The following is a 19344-nucleotide window of genomic DNA, read 5'->3' as shown; positions in this document are numbered from 1 at the left end:
AATCAGTGTTCGGTTCGAAATGTGTTTTATCGACAAATTTTGTTCAGCGATGAGGCTCATTTCTGGTTGAATGGCTACGTAAATAAGCAAAATTGCCGCATTTGGGGTGAAGAGCAACCAGAAGCCGTTCAAGAACTGCCCATGCATCCCGAAAAATGCACTGTTTGGTGTGGTTTGTACGCTGGTGGAATCATTGGACCGTATTTTTTCAAAGATGCTGTTGGACGCAACGTTACGGTGAATGGCGATCGCTATCGTTCGATGCTAACAAACTTTTTGTTGCCAAAAATGGAAGAACTGAACTTGGTTGACATGTGGTTTCAACAAGATGGCGCTACATGCCACACAGCTCGCGATTCTATGGCCATTTTGAGGGAAAACTTCGGACAACAATTCATCTCAAGAAATGGACCCGTAAGTTGGCCACCAAGATCATGCGATTTAACGCCTTTAGACTATTTTTTGTGGGGCTACGTCAAGTCTAAAGTCTACAGAAATAAGCCAGCAACTATTCCAGCTTTGGAAGACAACATTTCCGAAGAAATTCGGGCTATTCCGGCCGAAATGCTCGAAAAAGTTGCCCAAAATTGGACTTTCCGAATGGACCACCTAAGACGCAGCCGCGGTCAACATTTAAATGAAATTATCTTCAAAAAGTAAATGTCATGAACCAATCTAACGTTTCAAATAAAGAACCGATGAGATTTTGCAAATTTTATGCGTTTTTTTTTTAAAAAAGTTATCAAGCTCTTAAAAAATCACCCTTTATTTATTTATTTATTTATAATAATTCATATAACAAAAGAAGTTTTATTATATAAATACATAAACGCAGCACTGGCTACGAGGCCTTCAGCCGCCTTGTAATTATAACTAGGTAAAAAGTTCTATTTGCTAAGGGTTAGTAAAGGTGTAAGTTGCTTAAATATGTTTTAACAAATCGTTGGTTTTTAAGAATCTATAAACAATCATAACGTTTTTTTCTGAAGGTTCACTTAGTAGTTTTATGAGATCAATGTTGAAAGAGTTGTGGGCTGTTGAGTGAAGCATCGGACAGAGTGTGAGTAAGTGTTTGATAGAAGCGGTGTCCTCGCAAAGGGGGCAAATGGATGGGCTTTTACCCGATAGTAAGTGGGCGTGTGTTATGATAGTGTGTCCAATCCTTAATGGAGTATATGTCTTCATTGCGCTAGTTGGAACTGTTGACGAGTAGATCATTCGATTTCTGGCTGGGTTTATGTCCGCGTAGTGGTGTTTAAATGTTTTCCATTCGCTTGTGTTTTTTTGATGCGTTTTGTGCTTAATAAGGTTAGAAATGTCTTGCTTGGATGAGGCATAGTATGTTAAGGCAGGAGTCCTGGCTACATTTTTCGCAGCGAGGTCTGCAAAGTGGTTGCCTGAAATACCAGCATGGCCGGAGATCCACATTACTTGGATTTTCTGAGGGGCACCAATGACCGCGTCCCTGATAACTTCTATTATGGGATTGCGATTGGAAGGAGACGTTATTGCAGACATACACGATTTGCTGTCTGTACAGATGAGGAACTTTCCTTTAGTCTTTTTTGCGTGATTAACTGCGTGAAGGATAGCAGATCCCTCAGCGGTAAATACAGAGCTCGTTGAGGGGAGAAGCCAATTGCAAATAATTTCTCCTGTGGCAGTGACAACTGCTAACGAAGTGGAATCGATGGACTTGGAGCCATCCGTAAACAATAGCTTCCAGCCATTATTTGTATAATTAGATTCCAGTTCAGCAAAGGTTTGTTGAAAGACTACGTTTGGTGTGTTTTGCTTGGACAAAAACATAAGCTTATTCTGTAGGATTTTATCATTGATCAGCCAGGGAGGATGTCGTGTGGTGAATTTGCATGTTGCGTTACGTAAAATATTATTTTCTTCAGCGAAACTTAAGCATCTCGAAATAGCCGATTGTATTCTTGGAATTTTTCTTTTTTTCGTGGCATGGGTGATAGTTGTATTTAGTAATGGGTTGGTGTTCTCAGCCGTTTTCGCAAGAATTTGGAGCGAAGAATCTATAATTCTTTCTTGAATAGTTGGTAAACCAGATTCAGCCATTATCGTTTTTATTGGCGAGGTTGGAAACGCCCGGAGACTTCGCCGTATTGCGCAATGGTATGGTGCATTTAAAAGGTTGATACTGCTATTGGAGCAATTGCCATAGATGGGGAGCCCATAATCTATTTTTGAAGTTAGCAAAGCTCTGACAACATTGATTAGTGTGTTCGGATGAATAAATGAATGCTTAGACGAAAGATATTTAACAATATTTAAGCGTGTCATTAACGAGTTTCTGACATATTTACAGTGAGCATTAAAATTATACTTAGAGTCAAAAATTAATCCTAGTAATTTCAGCTGTGTTTTACATTCGATGTTAGTTTGGTTGTGGGTAAGTGAAATACGGTTGCAATTTTGTTTCCTACATACATGAAGGATATGTGTTTTGTCTAAAGAAAGTGAAGCACCAGACTCCAGTGACCAAGTCTCAATTCTGGCGAGTATATTAGTAAATAAGGATTGAGCTAAATTAACGTCAGAGACTTTTGTGTAGATTAGGACATCGTCAGCATAGATCTGGTGCTCAACTCCTTTGTAATTTTTTATCATCCTACTAATATCATCGAAAGCAATGATAAAAAGGAAGGCTGAAAGAGGTGAGCCTTGCGGCGTACCATTAGAAAGCGGGAGTGTTGAAGAAAGAAAACCATTTACGTTGACTTTGAGTTTTCTGTTTGTGAGAAAGTTGGTAACAAAACGTATCATATTCTGGCCTATTTTCCATTTTCTAAGTTGTCGAATAATAATATGGGCTCCAATTTTGTCGAAAGCTCTGTGGAAGTCCAGAGATAGTACGGACACGTGGTTTTTGCTGGACAAAGCGTTAGTAATGAAGTAGTCAAGTTGGATTAAAGCGTCTAACGTGCCTTGACCTTTTTTGTAGGCGACTTGATTCGGTGATATGAACTTGTTTCGCTGAGCATACCACATCAAGCGGTTTGCCACGATCTTTTCCAAAATTTTGCCCATACATGGAAGGAGGGAAATCGGCCTATAGTTAGCAAGTTCATCGGAGGATTTGTGTGGTTTAAGTATTGGTATAACACAGGACGTTTTTCAAAATTGGGGGTAGACACCAGTATTGAAAATTTTGTTATAAAGCTTTACCAATCGGAGCTTGAGACTTTTCGGCATATTTCTGATAATTGGATAAGAAATTTTATCTTGCCCCGGCGACTTACCCTTAACGGTAGATGCAACGAACTCGAATTCAGACAGTGAAATGCTGGTTTCTATTTGTCTAGCAGAAAAAAAAAGAGGGGAGACAGAGTAGGAAGTGTTTGAAAAGAGTTAAAAACTACTTACGTTCTACAATGAGTGCAAATAGACTCAATAGCTTAGCTATTCTATGCATCGAATCAAATGTACTTCAACGTTTAGATCAGTGGTTCCCAAACTTATTTTGTCTACCGCCCACTTTGAGAATAAATATTTTTTTAGCGCCCCCCTTTTTTCACCTATTTAAAAACCAATATATGTAACTTCAAATTAATTATTGTTACCTATATACTCATATGTATATTAACGGAGAATTCTAAACGAAACTTTTACTATAACCAGCAACTTGAAACCTGAGCGCAGTAGGTAACGTACAACGGCGCTTAGGTCTCAAGTTAACTCTTACGGGCTCCACCTGCCAATAAGAATGATTATTGAAACACAACTTTATAGTATTAAAACAGAGAATCTTTTATTAAAAATAAAACTAAAATTATCGATCCATATATAAAAACTAATGTGAAGGATGAATCTGATGCTGTTTAATAAGTTTGTTAATATCAGGTTCCAATTTACTCAAGAACAGTAGCAAGTCGCCACGTTCGGTAACAAGCAAACGATTTCTATTTTTAGTAAGCAGTGTTGTCATAGCAGTAAATCCACGTTCACACAAATATGACGATGGGAATGCTATTAAGAATCGTTGAACGATTGACCACAATCCAGGGTACAATTGCGAGATCGGTTTTTGTAGCCAAAATTCTTGGTAACCATTTTTGAACTTGATTTTTATTTCCTCGTTTGTTGTCAATTCTATAAGTTCTTCTTCCAGCTGAGGTGACATTGCTGTGTTGACATTTGAAAACGGATCCAACACCCAGTCTGGTATTTCCAAGTTCAAAATGTCCTGGTATCGTTTGGTAAAGTCAATGTGAAGGTTTTCCAAATGTTGGCAGTAGGCAAACAATTCGTCGTTACTGCATGATACTGATAAATTCGGAAAATTGTGAAACTCACGTCTGCCCAGATTTTTTTTGTGTAGAAGGCTGCGAAAGCAGCAACGACGTTTTTTGTTTTAATTAAATTTAGTTTATCGCCTTGCAGTTGGAGATTCATGTCGTTGAACATTCTTTGATGTTATGAGCTTGTCTTGAAATTCTGTATCTTTAGTTTTCAAGAACTCTATAACAGAGTCAAACAGGTTGTAGAATCGAGTCAGACGATTGCCTCTTGATAGCCAACGAACTTCAGTATGAAACAACAAACGATTGAAATCCTCGTCATTAGTAACACAAAGCTGATGAAATAATCTATCATTCAAAGAGCTGTTGCGGATTTTAATGACTGCTTTGATGACATATTGCAGTGATTGAAATAGTTTTTCACTTAAATTTCTAGCAACTAAATGTTGTATATGAATAACGCAATGTACACCAAGGACATCTGGAATTTTATTTTTTAAGTGCGCTATTAAGCCTTTATGGCACCCTATCATAGCCGGAGCGCCATCCGTAGCAATTGAAATAATATTTTTCAAAGGAATTTCTTTTTCATCGCAAAACTTTTCCAATATATTGCATATGGTTTCGGTTTGTATCGGTCTCTAAATTTCTAACAAATAATAGTTCTTCACATATTTTCTCATCTTTAATAAACCTCACGTAAGACAACAACAATGCTTCATTAGTTGGTAAAGTGGACTCATCGAGCTGAATTGAGAATTGGCTTGTCGTCAGGTGATCGCACAATGATTCTTCAATGTTTTCAGCCATTTCATCAATTCGTCTTTGCACAGAATTATTACTCAAAGGAATTTTTTGGATAATATCTGCGGCCGGTTTATGAAGTTAGTTATTACTTCATTTATTGCTGGCAATATTAACTCTTCTCTGATGTTATGTGGTTTGCCTTTTTGAGCAATTAACAAAGAGATATTGTACGAAGCTCGAAGTCCGTCGTCATCTTGCTTAGCAGCCGCCGAAAATAGTTTTGCTACACTTTGCTGAGTATTATGCTTCTTCTCTAGGTCTTGAAAATATGCTATATTCTTGTCTCTCTTATCTGGATGCATTTTATTCAAATGATCTTGCAGTCTTGAAGGCTTCATTGCCTCATTCGAAAATGTTTTTAGACATAGAAGACACAAAGGCGAGGATGGGTTTGTGGGATTTTCAATGAATCCGAATTTAATGTATTCCGCACAGTATTGCCGTCTCTTCTTTTTTACTTCCGACATTGTTTTGCTTTGAGAAATACGTTTAACTTCGCGAGTAGTGTAAAGGAAGCGTAAGTAATGCTCATCTATTATGCGCAAAACCACAAATGAATATAAAATAAATATTACATTGTTTATATAGGAATACTGAAGCACAATTATTATATAGTAGTCCAAAAATATGAATTCTTATTTTTCCTAGAAATACATTTGTAAAAAAAGGATCTTTCTCCTTTTCGTATTATTTAATTTTTCCCAGAAATACATTTGTGAAAAAAGGACCTTTCTCCTTTTCATATTATCTTATTTTCCCCAGAACTACATGTGTAAGAGAGGATAAAGATCCTTTTTTATTTTCCACATAAAAGATTTAAGGAGTTCAAAAGCTCAAAACGTGCGCTACATCAGCTACCTACCCGACGTCATTTCGCAAGTGATAAAATAAATTTTTCAAGAACTCAAAGTAAGCGCTACATCAGCTCGAACCTACCTACCCTACACCTTTGCGCAAATGATTATATTATGATAGCAAATGCCCACATACAGATTTGGCAATGGCAATAGCAATACGTTTGACAGTTAGTATTCTATAAATTCTATCCTGTCGAGATGCCCCGTTATGAAACGGAACGACCGATTGACATGATTTTCATTTTTTCTATATTCAGTAAAATAGGAGAGATATATGAACTACGCGGAGAGAAATATAGAACCGAGTTTGAGCAATCTTTTAATCATATTAGTTGATGCTCACAAGTTGTTGTTGAGAGTCGAGAGCTCATGTAGTCGTTGTCTAAGAGGCCTCCTAGCTAAATAAAATTGCAAATAACCCCCCAGGCCTCTACACAACGCCCACATTTTCTTCCTGGGTCTCTTACCGCCCCCCTTGACACCTACAGCGCTCACAAGGGGGCGTTATCGCCCACTTTGGGAAACACTGCTATACACCATATAGCAGGACGGGAATAATGAGTGACTTACAGAGTTTTGTGTTTGTTCGTCGAGAGAGGACTTTATTTCTCAATTGCCTGCTTAGTCCGAAGTAGCACCTGCTGGCAAGAGATATCTTGCGTTGGATTTCGAGGTGACGTTGTTGTTGGTGATGCTGGTTCCTAAATAGACGAAATTATCAACAACTTCGAAGTTAGGACTGTCCACAGTGACATGGGTGCCTCATTCACCACCAGACCCATTTACTTCACTGCCTTATCCATTCTGGAGAAAGCAGAACCAAAGGCGCGGTTGTTAAGGCCAATGATGTCAATATTATCAGCATACGCCAGAAGCTGTACACTTGGCGGACAAAAGTATACATATACCCCCTATTTCATTGATATGAGAGTACAAAAAGTTTCAGAAAAATGTATTTATACAGTTTTATCCTAATATTTATTATAATAGCAATTAACTAAAAACATTCATTATTTAAAATAAAACAACAAATTTATGCAAGAAAAACTCAAAAATTGCTTTGACAAAAGTCTACAAACAGTTCAAACCTCATACTTTGTACATTGTTATATTAACAGTAAGGTAACGTTAGTGTTGAAATGCAACTCTTTAGCAACTTACATTTTTGAGTAACCCTGATTTTTAGTATTGTAAGAAACCCTAAAACCAGAACATTCTTTCTCTAGCATTTTAACTTTTGAATAAACTAATTCTTCTTGTCTTTTTGAATTGAACATTTCAAAGCGTTTTTCTCGGATCCGTGCAGTGCAAAAGTAAGAAATCCAACAGGTTATGGGCCCAGGTGCAAATTCCTGGGAGCCTAGTAAATCGCGTTAAGTAATTAATAAAAAATATGAGTTCGTCGCTTTTAAGATAGAAAAATTGGATGAGTCCAATTATGACTCATGGAACTTGCAGCTACAAAGTGTGCTTGTCCATCAAGAGTTGTTTCCTGTTACGTGCGGAGAATTGCCCGCTCCAAAAGAAGATGCCGATGCAAAAGCTGTGTTGCTTGGAAGGCAAAAGATGATAAGGCAAAAGCAACAATAATCCTCAGCATTACGCCTATGCAGATAAGCCACATTAAAAACTGCAAATCGGCGAATGAGGCGTGGAAATGTCTACAAGAAGTGCATAGACCAAAAGGGCCTGTGAGAAAGGTAACTTTGTTCAAACAGTTACTTGGAATTCGAATGAATGACGGTGAGTGTGTCCAGCAACACGTTTGCAAGTTCACGGCAGTCGCAGAGAAGCTTGCTGAAATTGGAGTGAGTCTCCAGGATGATTTATTCGTTATTATGCTTCTTACGAGTCTGCCGAAATCATTTGAGAGTTTGGTGGTTGCTTTGGAGTCTCGCGATGAGCTACCAAATCTCACTGCTGTTAAAATTAAGTTAATAGAAGAAGGCGAGCGACGTGGAACATGCCAGTCTGAGCATACCGAGGGTAGCGTGCAAGCTTTCGTAGCACACGCAAACACAAACGCAAGAAAAAAATATTTTGAACATGCAAAATCGAACGACAGCGCAAGTACCGCAAGCAAACGCAATGACAATAGCAAAAAATCAAATTTAAAATGTTACAGTTGTGGCAAAAAAGGTCATTTCGCCGCACAATGTAAAGAAAAAGATCGAGAAAATTCTTCGCACCAAAATGTAACAAGAAACGGACTGCTGCTGTTAGTAGCAGAATTTTACACAACGACGTTTGGTGCGTTGACAGCGGCGCTTCTTCACACTTATGTTGTAACCGCAACATGTTTGATGAGTTCGAGCCGTGTGAAGAATCAATTATGTTAGCGGCGGAACACAAAATATTAGCAAAATGCAGAGGTGTTGTTCGATTGAGAACAAACGAGTTTGATGTGACTCTCGTAGATGTTTTGTTCGTGCCGAGTCTACAGTGCAACTTTGTGTCAGTTGCCAGAGCAGTTAACAGTGGCTACATTGTCGAATTCAAGGGAAACACGGCGAAGATCTTCAACAAGCACGGAGGAATAAAATTATGTGCACAAAAGGTCAGAGAGATAATTGAAATAAATAAAAATAAATTGTTCTTTGCGAGGAAAATTGCTGGCGACGTGATGAAGTGGCATAATAGATTTGGCCATCTGAATTTCGCAAGTTTACGGCAGCTTAGTAATAAGCAGATGGTGTTTGGACTTCCGATTAACATACCGACTGATGTCAACTGCGCTTTGTGCATGTCAAGTAAATGCACTCAGCGGCCATATAGTAGCTCACAAAATTATGCAGCCGATGTATTGGGCCGATACTTCTTAACCTTCATGGATGATAAAACGCGCTATATATTCGTCTATTTTTTACGGCACAAAAGCGAGGTGTTCGAAAAATTCAAGGAATTTAAAGCAATGGCAGAGCGTCAAACTGGGGAGAAATTAAAGATATTAAGAAGCGACAATGGGGCAGAGTTTGTCAACAATATTTTTGATGAATATTTAAAAGCGAATGGCATTTTACGGCAACTTACGGTCCCGTATACGCCACAGCAAAATGGTGCTGCTGAGAGGTTAAATCGCACTCTACTTCAAATGGCAAGGTGTATGTTGCTGGGTGCAGGTCTCGAACAGTCGTTATGGGGTGAAGCGGTATCTACGTCCGCGTATTTGAGGAATCGTTCTCCAACCAAAGCGTTAGATAGTGTAACGCCTTATGAAGCATGGCATGGGCATAAGCCAACGGTGGCGCATTTAAGAGCGTTTGCATCATTTGCAGTGGCACTTGATAAACGGCAGCGAGACAAATTCAAGCCAAAGGGTAAAGAATATATTATGGTAGGATATTCTGACACTTCAAAGACGTATTGAATCCGATACATGTTCACGTTTCCGATGATGAGCAGATGGTTCAGGTACCTGTCATTCAAGTTGATGAGGCAAACGATAACGCGAACGAAGATGAAGTTGTAGATGATGGTGGCATGCAGCCAGAGAAAAGTGATGACGATTTCGAGTCTGCTGAAGATGAACCAACTTAACTTAGCTTAAACGTGGGCCAGGTAGACCTAGATTAATTCGTACTGGTGGATGCGGTAGACCGAAAAAACAGCATAATTACTTAAGCTTGTTGACGTATGACAATATTAAAGTACTTGATACAGTAGGTGAGGCGTTATCAAGTGAACTTTCTGGCGATTGGTACAATGCAATGAAAGTTGAATACGAATCGTTGTTGAAGAACAAGACTTGGGAACTTGTGAAGTTACCAAGAGAGCAAAAAGAAATAAGGATGGAAATGTAGAACGGTTTAAAGCGAGGTTGGTTGCGAAAGGATGTTCGCAAATTTACGGTGTAAATAATACCGAGACTTTTTCACCCGTCGTACGTTACAATACCATTCGAATGATTTTTGCAATAGCAGCGGAATACCGTTTGCACTTACATCAAATGGATGTATCCACCGCTTATTTGAATAGCGATTTGTCTGAAGATATTTATATGAATCAACCAGAAATGTTTGTGGATAAGCGTTATCCTGATCATTGCTTAAAGTTAAAGAAAGCTTTATATGGCCTTAAGCAATCCGGTCGCCAATGGAATATGAAATTAGATTCCATATTGAATCAGATAGGATTCAAACAGTGTGAGTGTGAACCGTGCGTATATGTTATGCACAGGGGCAAGCAGTTGAATATTATAGCCGTTTATGTTGATGACTTACTGATTGCCAGCTCGGATTACAGTCACTTAAAACATATAAAGGATATGATATCAAATAAAGTTGAGGTTGTGGGTAAGGGTCAAGTCCAGCACTTTTTAAGCATGGAGGTTGAGAGAGATGATGAAACTGGAGCTATTGCCATTAGTCAGAAGGGACATATTAAAAGGTTATTGCGCGAGTACCAAATGGAAAAATGTCGACCGATCGCCATTCCTTTAGATCCAGGACACCAAGTTGTGTGTAATGACCAGAATTGTAAAAAAGCAGATCAGGTGCAGTATCAATCACTCAGCGGGTCACTTATGTATCTAGCTGTGTGCACGCGACCTGATATCTTGCACTCGGTTTGTAAGCTAGCACAGCGTAACAATGATCCACATGTAGAACACTTATCAGCAGCAAAGCGCATATTAAGGTATTTATGCACCACACAAGATATGTAACTGAGGTATAACAAAACCGGTAAACCAATTGAGTGCTTTGTGGATTCCGACTGGGGTGGCGACACAGGTGATCGGAAATCGTATACTGGGTATGCAGTTATGTTAGCCGGAGGAGTGTTTTTATACGAATGTAAAAAGCAGACGACGGTAGCACATAGCAGCACAGAAACCGAATACGATCGTACATGGCGCTAGCATGCGTTGTTAAAGAAGCTGTTTACTTGAAGCAGCTATTAACTGAAATGGAACTCGAATGCCCGGATGCGATGATAGTGAACGGAGATAATTTAAGCGCTATGAATTTAGTCAAGAACCCCGTATACCACGCTCGAAGTAAACACATTGATATTAAATATCATTTTATAAGAAATATCTATCGAGGTGGCGAAATCGAACTTAATTACTGCAGCACTAGTAATATGATTGCAGACATATTTACTAAGAACCTAGCCAGACCTAATCATGAAAAATTTTATAAAATATTGAACTTGAGTTAAATATATTTACTTGTAATGCTCAAATATGTTCGTTGAGGTGGCGTGTTGAAATGCAACCCTTTAGCAACTTACATTTTTGAGTAACCCTGATTTTTAGTATTGTAAGAAACCTTAAGACCAGAACATTCTTTCTCTAGCATTTTAACTTTTGAATAAACTACTTCTTCTTGTCTTTTTGAATTGAACATTTCAAAGCGTTTTTCTTGGATCCGTGCAGTGCAAAAGTAAGAAATCCAACAGTTAGCCTTTTTCTTTTATTTCAATCAGCCCTATCACGCAATCCATCGTAGAGTGTTTTTTCGGGAAAGTTACGAAACTGCTATCGTACAATTCGAACATTTCCGAAAGTAAGTTCGAAATTCGTAGAGTTGCGTTCACTGAATTCACTTGGAACGGAAAATTTTTAAGTTTAGCGGAATTTTTGTACGACAATCTTGAAGAACTTGCATTCCTCTCTAGAACATCGAGGACATACGTAAAGGCCGCCTTATTTAAGCGATAGTTTTTAATAAACCTGTTTTAGAAAAATAATTTTAATAAAATTTAACAATGAATTTTTATGAATTTATGAACTGTACATTGTTTCATCCACATCGAAAGGGTTACTCCTGTCCCTCAGTGATTTTCGGTGAATTTTTATATCACGCCGACTTCTCTTACGTTCTTCCTCAAGCAACATAAATAAAAACGTTAGCGAATACATATTTTTTGTTCGTAAAATCAATTTGAATATAAACGTTTTCACTTTTATTAATCCTAATTTTTATTTTTTCTTCTACACAGCTGATTTCGAAATGTCAAAATTCAAAATTAAGTCTGGCAACAAAAGTTTCGAATTCACATGAATTCAATGATAGCAAATTGTTCGTACTCGTAGCGGACATTCGTATTCGTAGCTTTGCTACGATGGATTGCGTGATAGGACTGAATTTGTTTATTGTTTGCCATTTATTGAATTTAGTTGGCTCGGCGAAATGAAATATCAATTAATGTAAGAAATTTGGCGATAAAAGAAAGAAAAGAAAAAAATCATGTGGTGAAATTTCTAAAATTTTAAACTTGAGTCGGGCAACAGTACAGACAATTTTAAAAAACTTTAAAAATAATGGTTCCAACGAAAATAAACCCCGCAGTGGACGCCCAAAAAACAATTTCGTAGATACGTCAGCCTGATTCTCAACGAAGTAGACCAAAATTCAAAAGAAAATGCTCCAAATTTAGCCGAACGCATAGCAAGTACGTCACAAATGAGTATACAACCAAGAACAATAAAAAAAACTCTAAACGATAACGGATTCCACAGTAGAACACCATGGAAGAAACCTTTTATTTCTGAAAAAACCGGAAACTTCGTTTAAAGTTCGCCAAAAAACACAAAGAAAAGGAAATGGATTTTTGGAAAAAAGTTTCATTTACAGATGATTCTAAATTCACTCTTTTTGGTAGTGATTAAAGGGGTAAAATTTGATGGAAAACTAACGCCACCCTTGAACCGAAGAACGTAGTATCAATTGTGAAGCTCGGTGGCGGCAGCGTAATGGTTTGGGGAGCTGTTGCGGCCTCTGGAGTTAGAAAGTTGGACTTTATTGAAGATGAAATGGACGGTTATAAGTATAAGCATCTGTTGGAACATAATTTGAAGCCTTTGGTGGATAATTTAGGGCTCGGTTCCGGTTGGATATTACAACAAGATAACGATCCGATGCATGCGGCGCAAATTGTTAAGGACTGGTTGCTTTATTATACTCCAAGGCAATTAAATACACCACCTCAAAGTGGTGGTGGTGGGAACCAAATTTCTAGCTCTGCTATACTCTGAGAGCGCATATTGAAACCTTGGAACAGCATTACATCTGCAGCGTCGACAAATTTAGCAGAATCAATGCCACGGCGTCTTCAAGCAGTTATAGATACCAATGGGGCCCCAACTAAATACTAAAACGTCTTAATAACTAGCATTTTGTACAATTTTTCGCACTGAACTAAGATATTTTTGTACTGTATGTAGACTTTTGTCAACACAATTTTTGAGTTTTTATTCCATAAATTTGTAGTTTTATATTAATTAATGGATTTTTTAAGTTTGTTGTTATTAGAAAGAAGATTAGAATAAAACTGTATCAACACATTTTTCTAAAAAGTTTTTGTACTCTCACATCGAAGAAAACACGGGGTGTATGTAGACTTTTGTCCGCCACTGTAGAAGATTGTACCTCAGTTTAGTTCTGCAACTCGAATTCTCCAGAAGAAGGTTTAAGAAGTCACACGAAAAAGAGTCGCCTTGTTTGAAACCTCGTTTGGTATCAAACGGCTCGGAGAGGTCCTTTCCGATCCTGACGGAGCTTTTAGTGTTGCTCAACGTCAGTTTACACAGCCGAATTAGTTTTACGAGGATATCAAATTAAGACATCGCGGCATAAAGGCAGCTCCTTTTCGTGCTGTCGAAAGCAGCTTTGAAATCGACGAATAGATGGTGAGTGTCGATTCTCCTTTCACGGGTCTTTTCCAAGATTTGGCGCATGGTGAATATCTGGTCGGTTGTTGATTTACCAGGTCTGAAGCCACACTGATAAGGTCCAATCAGTTTGTTGACGGTGGGCTTTAATCTTTCACACAATACGCTCGATAGAACCTTGTACGCGATGTTGAGGAGGCTTATCCCACGGTAGTTGGCGCAGATTGTGGGGTCTCCTTTTTTATGGATTGCGCATAGCACACTTAAATTCCAATCATTGGACATGCTTTCATCCGACCATATTTTACAAAGCCCCCGCCACTTTGTTGTTCTTAAGACGGGTGATTGCTTTTCGAACTTCTTCATGGTCGGACAATGCAACGTCTGCTCCATCGTCATCGATTGGGGAATCGGGTTCCCTCCATAATTTTAGTAAGCTCTGGGTATCGGGTCTCCGGTCTTGAAACCTTCTGTTAGCCGCCGCGTTTTTGGTAGAATTTTCGAGCATTACCCCTGTCGGCCAGCTTGTCAAGCTCTTTATACTCACGCATTTCGGCTTCTCTCTTTTTCTGTCCAGAAATGCGTTTCGGTACTCTCTCCGACTCTTGGTATCTATCCCATCCAGCACGTGTTGTGGTCGATCGTAACGTTGCGTGGTAGGCAGCCTGTTTTCTCTCCGCTGCGACGCGGCTTTCTTCGTCGTACCAGCTGTTCTTTTGCACTTTCCGAAAACCAATGGTTTCGGTTGCAGCTGTACGTAAGGAGTTTGAAATGCCGTCCCACAGTTCCCTTATACCGAGTTGTTGATGAGTGCTCTCAGAGAGCAGATGTGCAAGCCGAGTAGAAAAACGTTCGGCTGTCTGTTGTGATTGCAGCTTCTCGACGTCGAACCTTCCTTGTGTTTGTTGGCGTGCGTTTTTTGCTGCACAGAGGCGGGTGCGAATTTTGGCTGCAACAATATAGTGGTCCGAGTCGATGTTAGGACCTCGGAGCGCACGCACATCTAAAACACTGGAGACGTGTCTTCCGTCTATCACAACATGATCGATCTGGTTGGTGGTTTTCCGATCCGGAGACAGCCAGGTAGCTTGATGTATCTTCTTATGCTGGAATCTAGTACTACAGATAACCATATTTCGGGCCCCGGCGAAGTCGATCAGCCTCAACCCATTTGGGGATGTTTCGTCGTGGAGGCTGAATTTACCGACCGTAGTGCCAAAGATACCTTCTTTGCCCACCCTGGCGTTAAAGTCGCCAAGCACGATTTTGACATCGTGGCGGGGGCATCTCTCATAAGTGCGCTGCAAGCACTCATAAAAGGCATCTTTGGTCACATCGTCCTTCTCTTCCGTAGGGGCGTGGGCGCAATTCAGCGATATGTTGAAGAACCTCGCTTTGATGCGGATTGTGGTTAGACGTTCATTCTCCGGAGTGAATGATAGTACTCGGCTACGGAGCCTCTCTCCCACCACGAATACAACACCAAACTTGCGCTCCTTTATATGGCCACTGTAGTAAATGTCACAAGGACCTACTTGTCTCTGTCCTTGTTCCGTCCATCGCATTTCTTGGACGGCGGTGATGTCAGCCTTTATTTTCACGAGGACTTCAACCAGCTGGGCAGCGGCACCTTCCCAATTAAGGGATCGGACATTCCAGGTGCATGCCCTCAATTCGTAGTCCTTATTTCGTTTGCCATGGTCGTCATCAAAAGGGGGGTCACTCATCCGAGGCTTGTTGTTCCTTTTCATTGGGAGTGTTTTTTTACGTGGCGGGTCCCAAACCCAGCGCACAACCCTATGGAGGGGATGTTTCGCCTTCTCACTTTAGCTCGCCTTCAAACGGATGTTCTTAGGCTACCCAGAGGATACTTGGTCAAAGACCGGAAGTCGTGAGCTGCTTGAGTCATATGCAAAAGAATCGTTTCTGGCCACTCCCAAGTGAATGGCGATCAGAGAACTTTCCTCACTTGCGTGAACTTCTACACATGACTCCATCTTTCAAGTCGCTAAGTTTAGAGTGTTTATTTAAAAGCCAATTCAAAAAAAAGAGACAGGTGTAAAAAAATGGCGCATCTTGATGACATTGATCCTGAGTCTCCTGGTGGTCTGAAAAAAAATCAAAAGTGTTTAAATGAGTTAAGCATCCCCCCACTTAAACCGGAAAAACTAGCACACACTAATACTTGACGACACCACACTCGCACACCAGACAACTCACCACACTTGTACATCCACCCACTCAGCATAAAGGATGGTCCCCTGAGTAAATTCAACTCAATTGGTTCTAAGCAATTCGTTCGATACATACATTTCGACCATCAACATTCGCTTACCCACTGCGCCGCGTCGATACCTACGCTAATACATTCGTTTACGCAATTCGTCACAGAGTTCACCCATAAACACTCGCTTAAATTTTCAAATAGAAACGAAATAAATGAAATAAAATAAAAGAAAATCTAGTGAGAATAGCAGTGGTGAACCATCAAACAAAAAAAAAAAACAGAGTGCAGTGAAAAAAAATAAAACAATGCAGTGACTCAACTAGAACAAAAATTCAAAACCCACAAAATACCCATATACAAATACATACAAATGTTTATTCGTAGATACGTACGGAATGGTGAAGTGACAAAAAACAAAACCAATTTCGGTAAAAAAAAGTGCAGTGACACAAAGTTGAAAATTTAACAAAAACACTGTGCGCGAATTTAAAACAAAATATAAAGAACAATTGCAACTAACAAAAAACAATAAAAACCACACACGGACAATCGGGCGCGAAAACTTGTAACAAAACATATATAAAAACAAAGGTCAAACAAAGATACGGGCACGAAAAACTGAAGCAGTTTAATAAACAACAAAAATTATAGGTCGTTTTCGTATCCAGCAGACTTCAGGAGTGGAAAAGGAATTGGAACAAAACGTCCAAGCTTGCAAACACCTACAGCGCATAAAACGCCCCCTTGAGGAAAAACGAAGTGAGCGTATTTATTTCATTTCATTAAATCTATTTTAAAGCACATATATATGGATGTGAAAATACGATTTATATGCTATTATAAAATCCGTTTTAACAGCGGAAAAGCGGTTACCAAACAGCTCCACTTTTGAATTTATTTTGCGGCAAAAACCGACCACAGTTTGGTATCAAATATATATCAATATATACATGTACATATGCTAAATAAATAATATTAATTTATTGCCAATGTAATAATTTACCTTAGGGTATTCAAACACATTTACTAAAAAAAAAATTAAGGAAATCAAGCAGTTACTTGCGAAAATTTCCCTCAAATCTCTTCTGATTAACAAAGCAGTAACCAAAATTGTATAAGGGCAAAGGCAAAATTAGTACTAAATAGCGTAGAAAACAAAACAAAAAACACTCAACAATTTACCTCGTTATACATATTGATGCGATTTTACTCCTTACTAGTTTACTTTACTAGGTTCGTATCTCTGGATTGACAAACAATGCCGTTTAATTCACTTCAACAAAATTTCTTTATTTTACAACTCGTCTACACTATAGCAGTTTACTCTTAACACTGGTTGATTACGTTGGCGCTGCCACGGCTTATATAGCCACGCACTCCTCACTGATGCCGACGTGTCCTTCTAGAATATTGCGTCTGGAAATTATGAGAACATAATGCTATACGGCGCCAGACGCAACTATTGTTTGACAAGCAGACAGCCGCGGCGCCAGATGTCTACAACAAGACAAATGCTATTCCATATACCTACAGTATTGTTCATAATAAGGGATGCATATAGCAATACAAATACAACTTAATACTACTTTTGTAACACTGCCCTCCACTAAAGCCTAATCGTCCCGATTAGGCACAAATCCTCTTGAACCAAATGGGGCGAGCCTCTCCAAATGTACTACTTTCATTTTACATCGTGCTTTTCCATTTCTTTGTATGCGGTATACCACGTCATTAAGTCGTTTTATCACCATATAGGGTCCTTCCCAGGCTGTCTGCAGTTTCGGGGACAAGCCTTTCTTTCGAAGTGGATTGTACAACAGGACCAGATCACCTTCTTCAAAACCTTTTGAATTTGCCGCTTGATCGAACCGCTCCTTCATTTTATTGCTCAACAGATGTGTATGCTGTCTTACCATTAGATGCAATTCATTCATTTCTTCCTTTAAGGCAGAACAATAATCTCCATCATTTCTTACAGCTGTAGGATTCGTTCCAAACTTAAGATCAGCAGGGAGTCGCAGATCAGATCCGAAAATAATCTTTGCTGGCGTGTAACCAGTTGCCTCGTGCTTCGCTGAACGATACGCCAGAAGGAACATCTGGATGCACTTGTCCCAATTCCGTTGATCTTTATCAAGGATTTTCCGCAGATGTTCTTCGAGCGTTCGGTTGAATCTCTCTACCATCCCATCTGATTGTGGGTGTAACGCTGTTGTCCGTGTCTTGTGGATGCCCATTAATGTACAGACTTCTTGGAAAATGGAAGATTCGAAATGCCTGCCTTGATCTGAGTGTAATTCGACGGGCACTCCGAACCTTGTTATCCAATTTTCTATGAACGCTTCGGCTACTGTCTTCGCTTCTTGGTTTGGTAAGGCATATACTTCTGGCCATTTACTGAAATAGTCGATGACAACCAGTAGATATTTGTTTCCGGCCGTACTGGTTGGGAACGGACCTGCAACATCCATTGCGACTCGTTCAAATGGTGATCCCACGTTGTACTGTTGCAGCCTACCGCGACTTTTGGCTTTAGGACCTTTAGCTGCCATGCACTCTACGCAATTACTTATCCATTCTGCTATGGAATCTCGACAACCGATCCAGTAGAACCGTTGATTAATCTTCTCTATAGTTTTTGTAATCCCAAGGTGCCCTCCACTAGGTCCATTGTGATATTCTTTCAATACTTTCGGGATCATGGACTTCGTTGCTATGATCAGCAGACGAGACTGTTTGCCATCTTCGCTTTCCCAGGTACGATGAAGGTATCCATTAACGAGGTTTATGCTGTTCCATTGGGCCCAATATGCTTTTGCCGTTGGACTCTCGCTACTTATTTGTTCCTTTGGTGGTCGTACCCCATTTTCTTTGGCTAGTATCAGCTTTGCAAGATCAGGGTCCTCCCGCTGATTGATTCTGATGCGGTGAGTAGTCCAATCATCTTCAGGTTCTATATTCAGTAATCGCACGTCGATTATACCTTCTTTTCCCTCTGATTTGGAGCAATGTTTACATTCCAGTGGACAAGGGCGACGTGATAATGCATCCGCATTTTTGTGGTGAATCCCCTTTCGGTGTTCTGTTTCGAAGTCGTAATTCTGTAATCTTTCGATCCATCGTGCAATTTGGCCTTCCGGATTCTTAAACTGTAATAACCATTTTAATGCTGCATGATCAGTCCTCAGCAAGAATCGTTGTCCATACAAATACTTGTGGAAATGTTTTACACATTCCACCACAGCTAGTAGTTCTTTTCGCGTCACACAGTAGTTTTTCTCTGGTTTCCCGAGCACTCTGCTGTAATACCCAATTACTCTTTCTTGTCCGTCGATGAGCTGAGACAGGACACCTCCAATTCCATAAGCGCTCGCATCTGTATCCAGGATGAATTTCTTTCCAGGTATTGGATAAACTAACATCGGCATAAGTAGTTCTTTAAGCTTTTTCTTGTTCCAACTGCTATACAAACGGGCGATTCTTCTTTGTTAAATCATGTAAACTTCTAGCCACGTTCGCTTTTTCTTGTTCCAACTGCCATACAAACGGGCGATTCTTCTTTGTTAAATCATGTAA

General features: G+C 39.5%; 1 protein-coding gene across 8 annotated transcripts in view; it reads right to left on the bottom strand.

The window, feature by feature from the left end:
• LOC105223892 (acyl-coenzyme A diphosphatase NUDT19) overlaps positions 1 to 19344 on the bottom strand; it is a 196091-nt gene that overhangs the window by 132173 nt on the left and 44574 nt on the right. The window contains exon 2 of one of the 8 annotated variants that reach the window (XM_049445858.1): positions 767 to 15649. The exons of the other annotated variants lie outside the window; for them this stretch is intronic. Coding sequence (XP_049301815.1) covers positions 14015 to 15292 — 1278 coding nt within the window. The 5' untranslated portion in view covers positions 15293 to 15649 and the 3' untranslated portion in view covers positions 767 to 14014. Of the gene's footprint in view, positions 1 to 766; positions 15650 to 19344 lie in introns of those variants that run through there. 8 annotated transcript variants of the gene reach the window in all.

This window comes from Bactrocera dorsalis, chromosome 1 (genome assembly GCF_023373825.1).
Source record: "Bactrocera dorsalis isolate Fly_Bdor chromosome 1, ASM2337382v1, whole genome shotgun sequence".
Classification (NCBI taxonomy): domain Eukaryota; kingdom Metazoa; phylum Arthropoda; class Insecta; order Diptera; family Tephritidae; genus Bactrocera; species Bactrocera dorsalis.
Note: the sequence above shows the minus strand (reverse complement) of the source record. Positions and strands in the feature narration are given on the sequence as shown.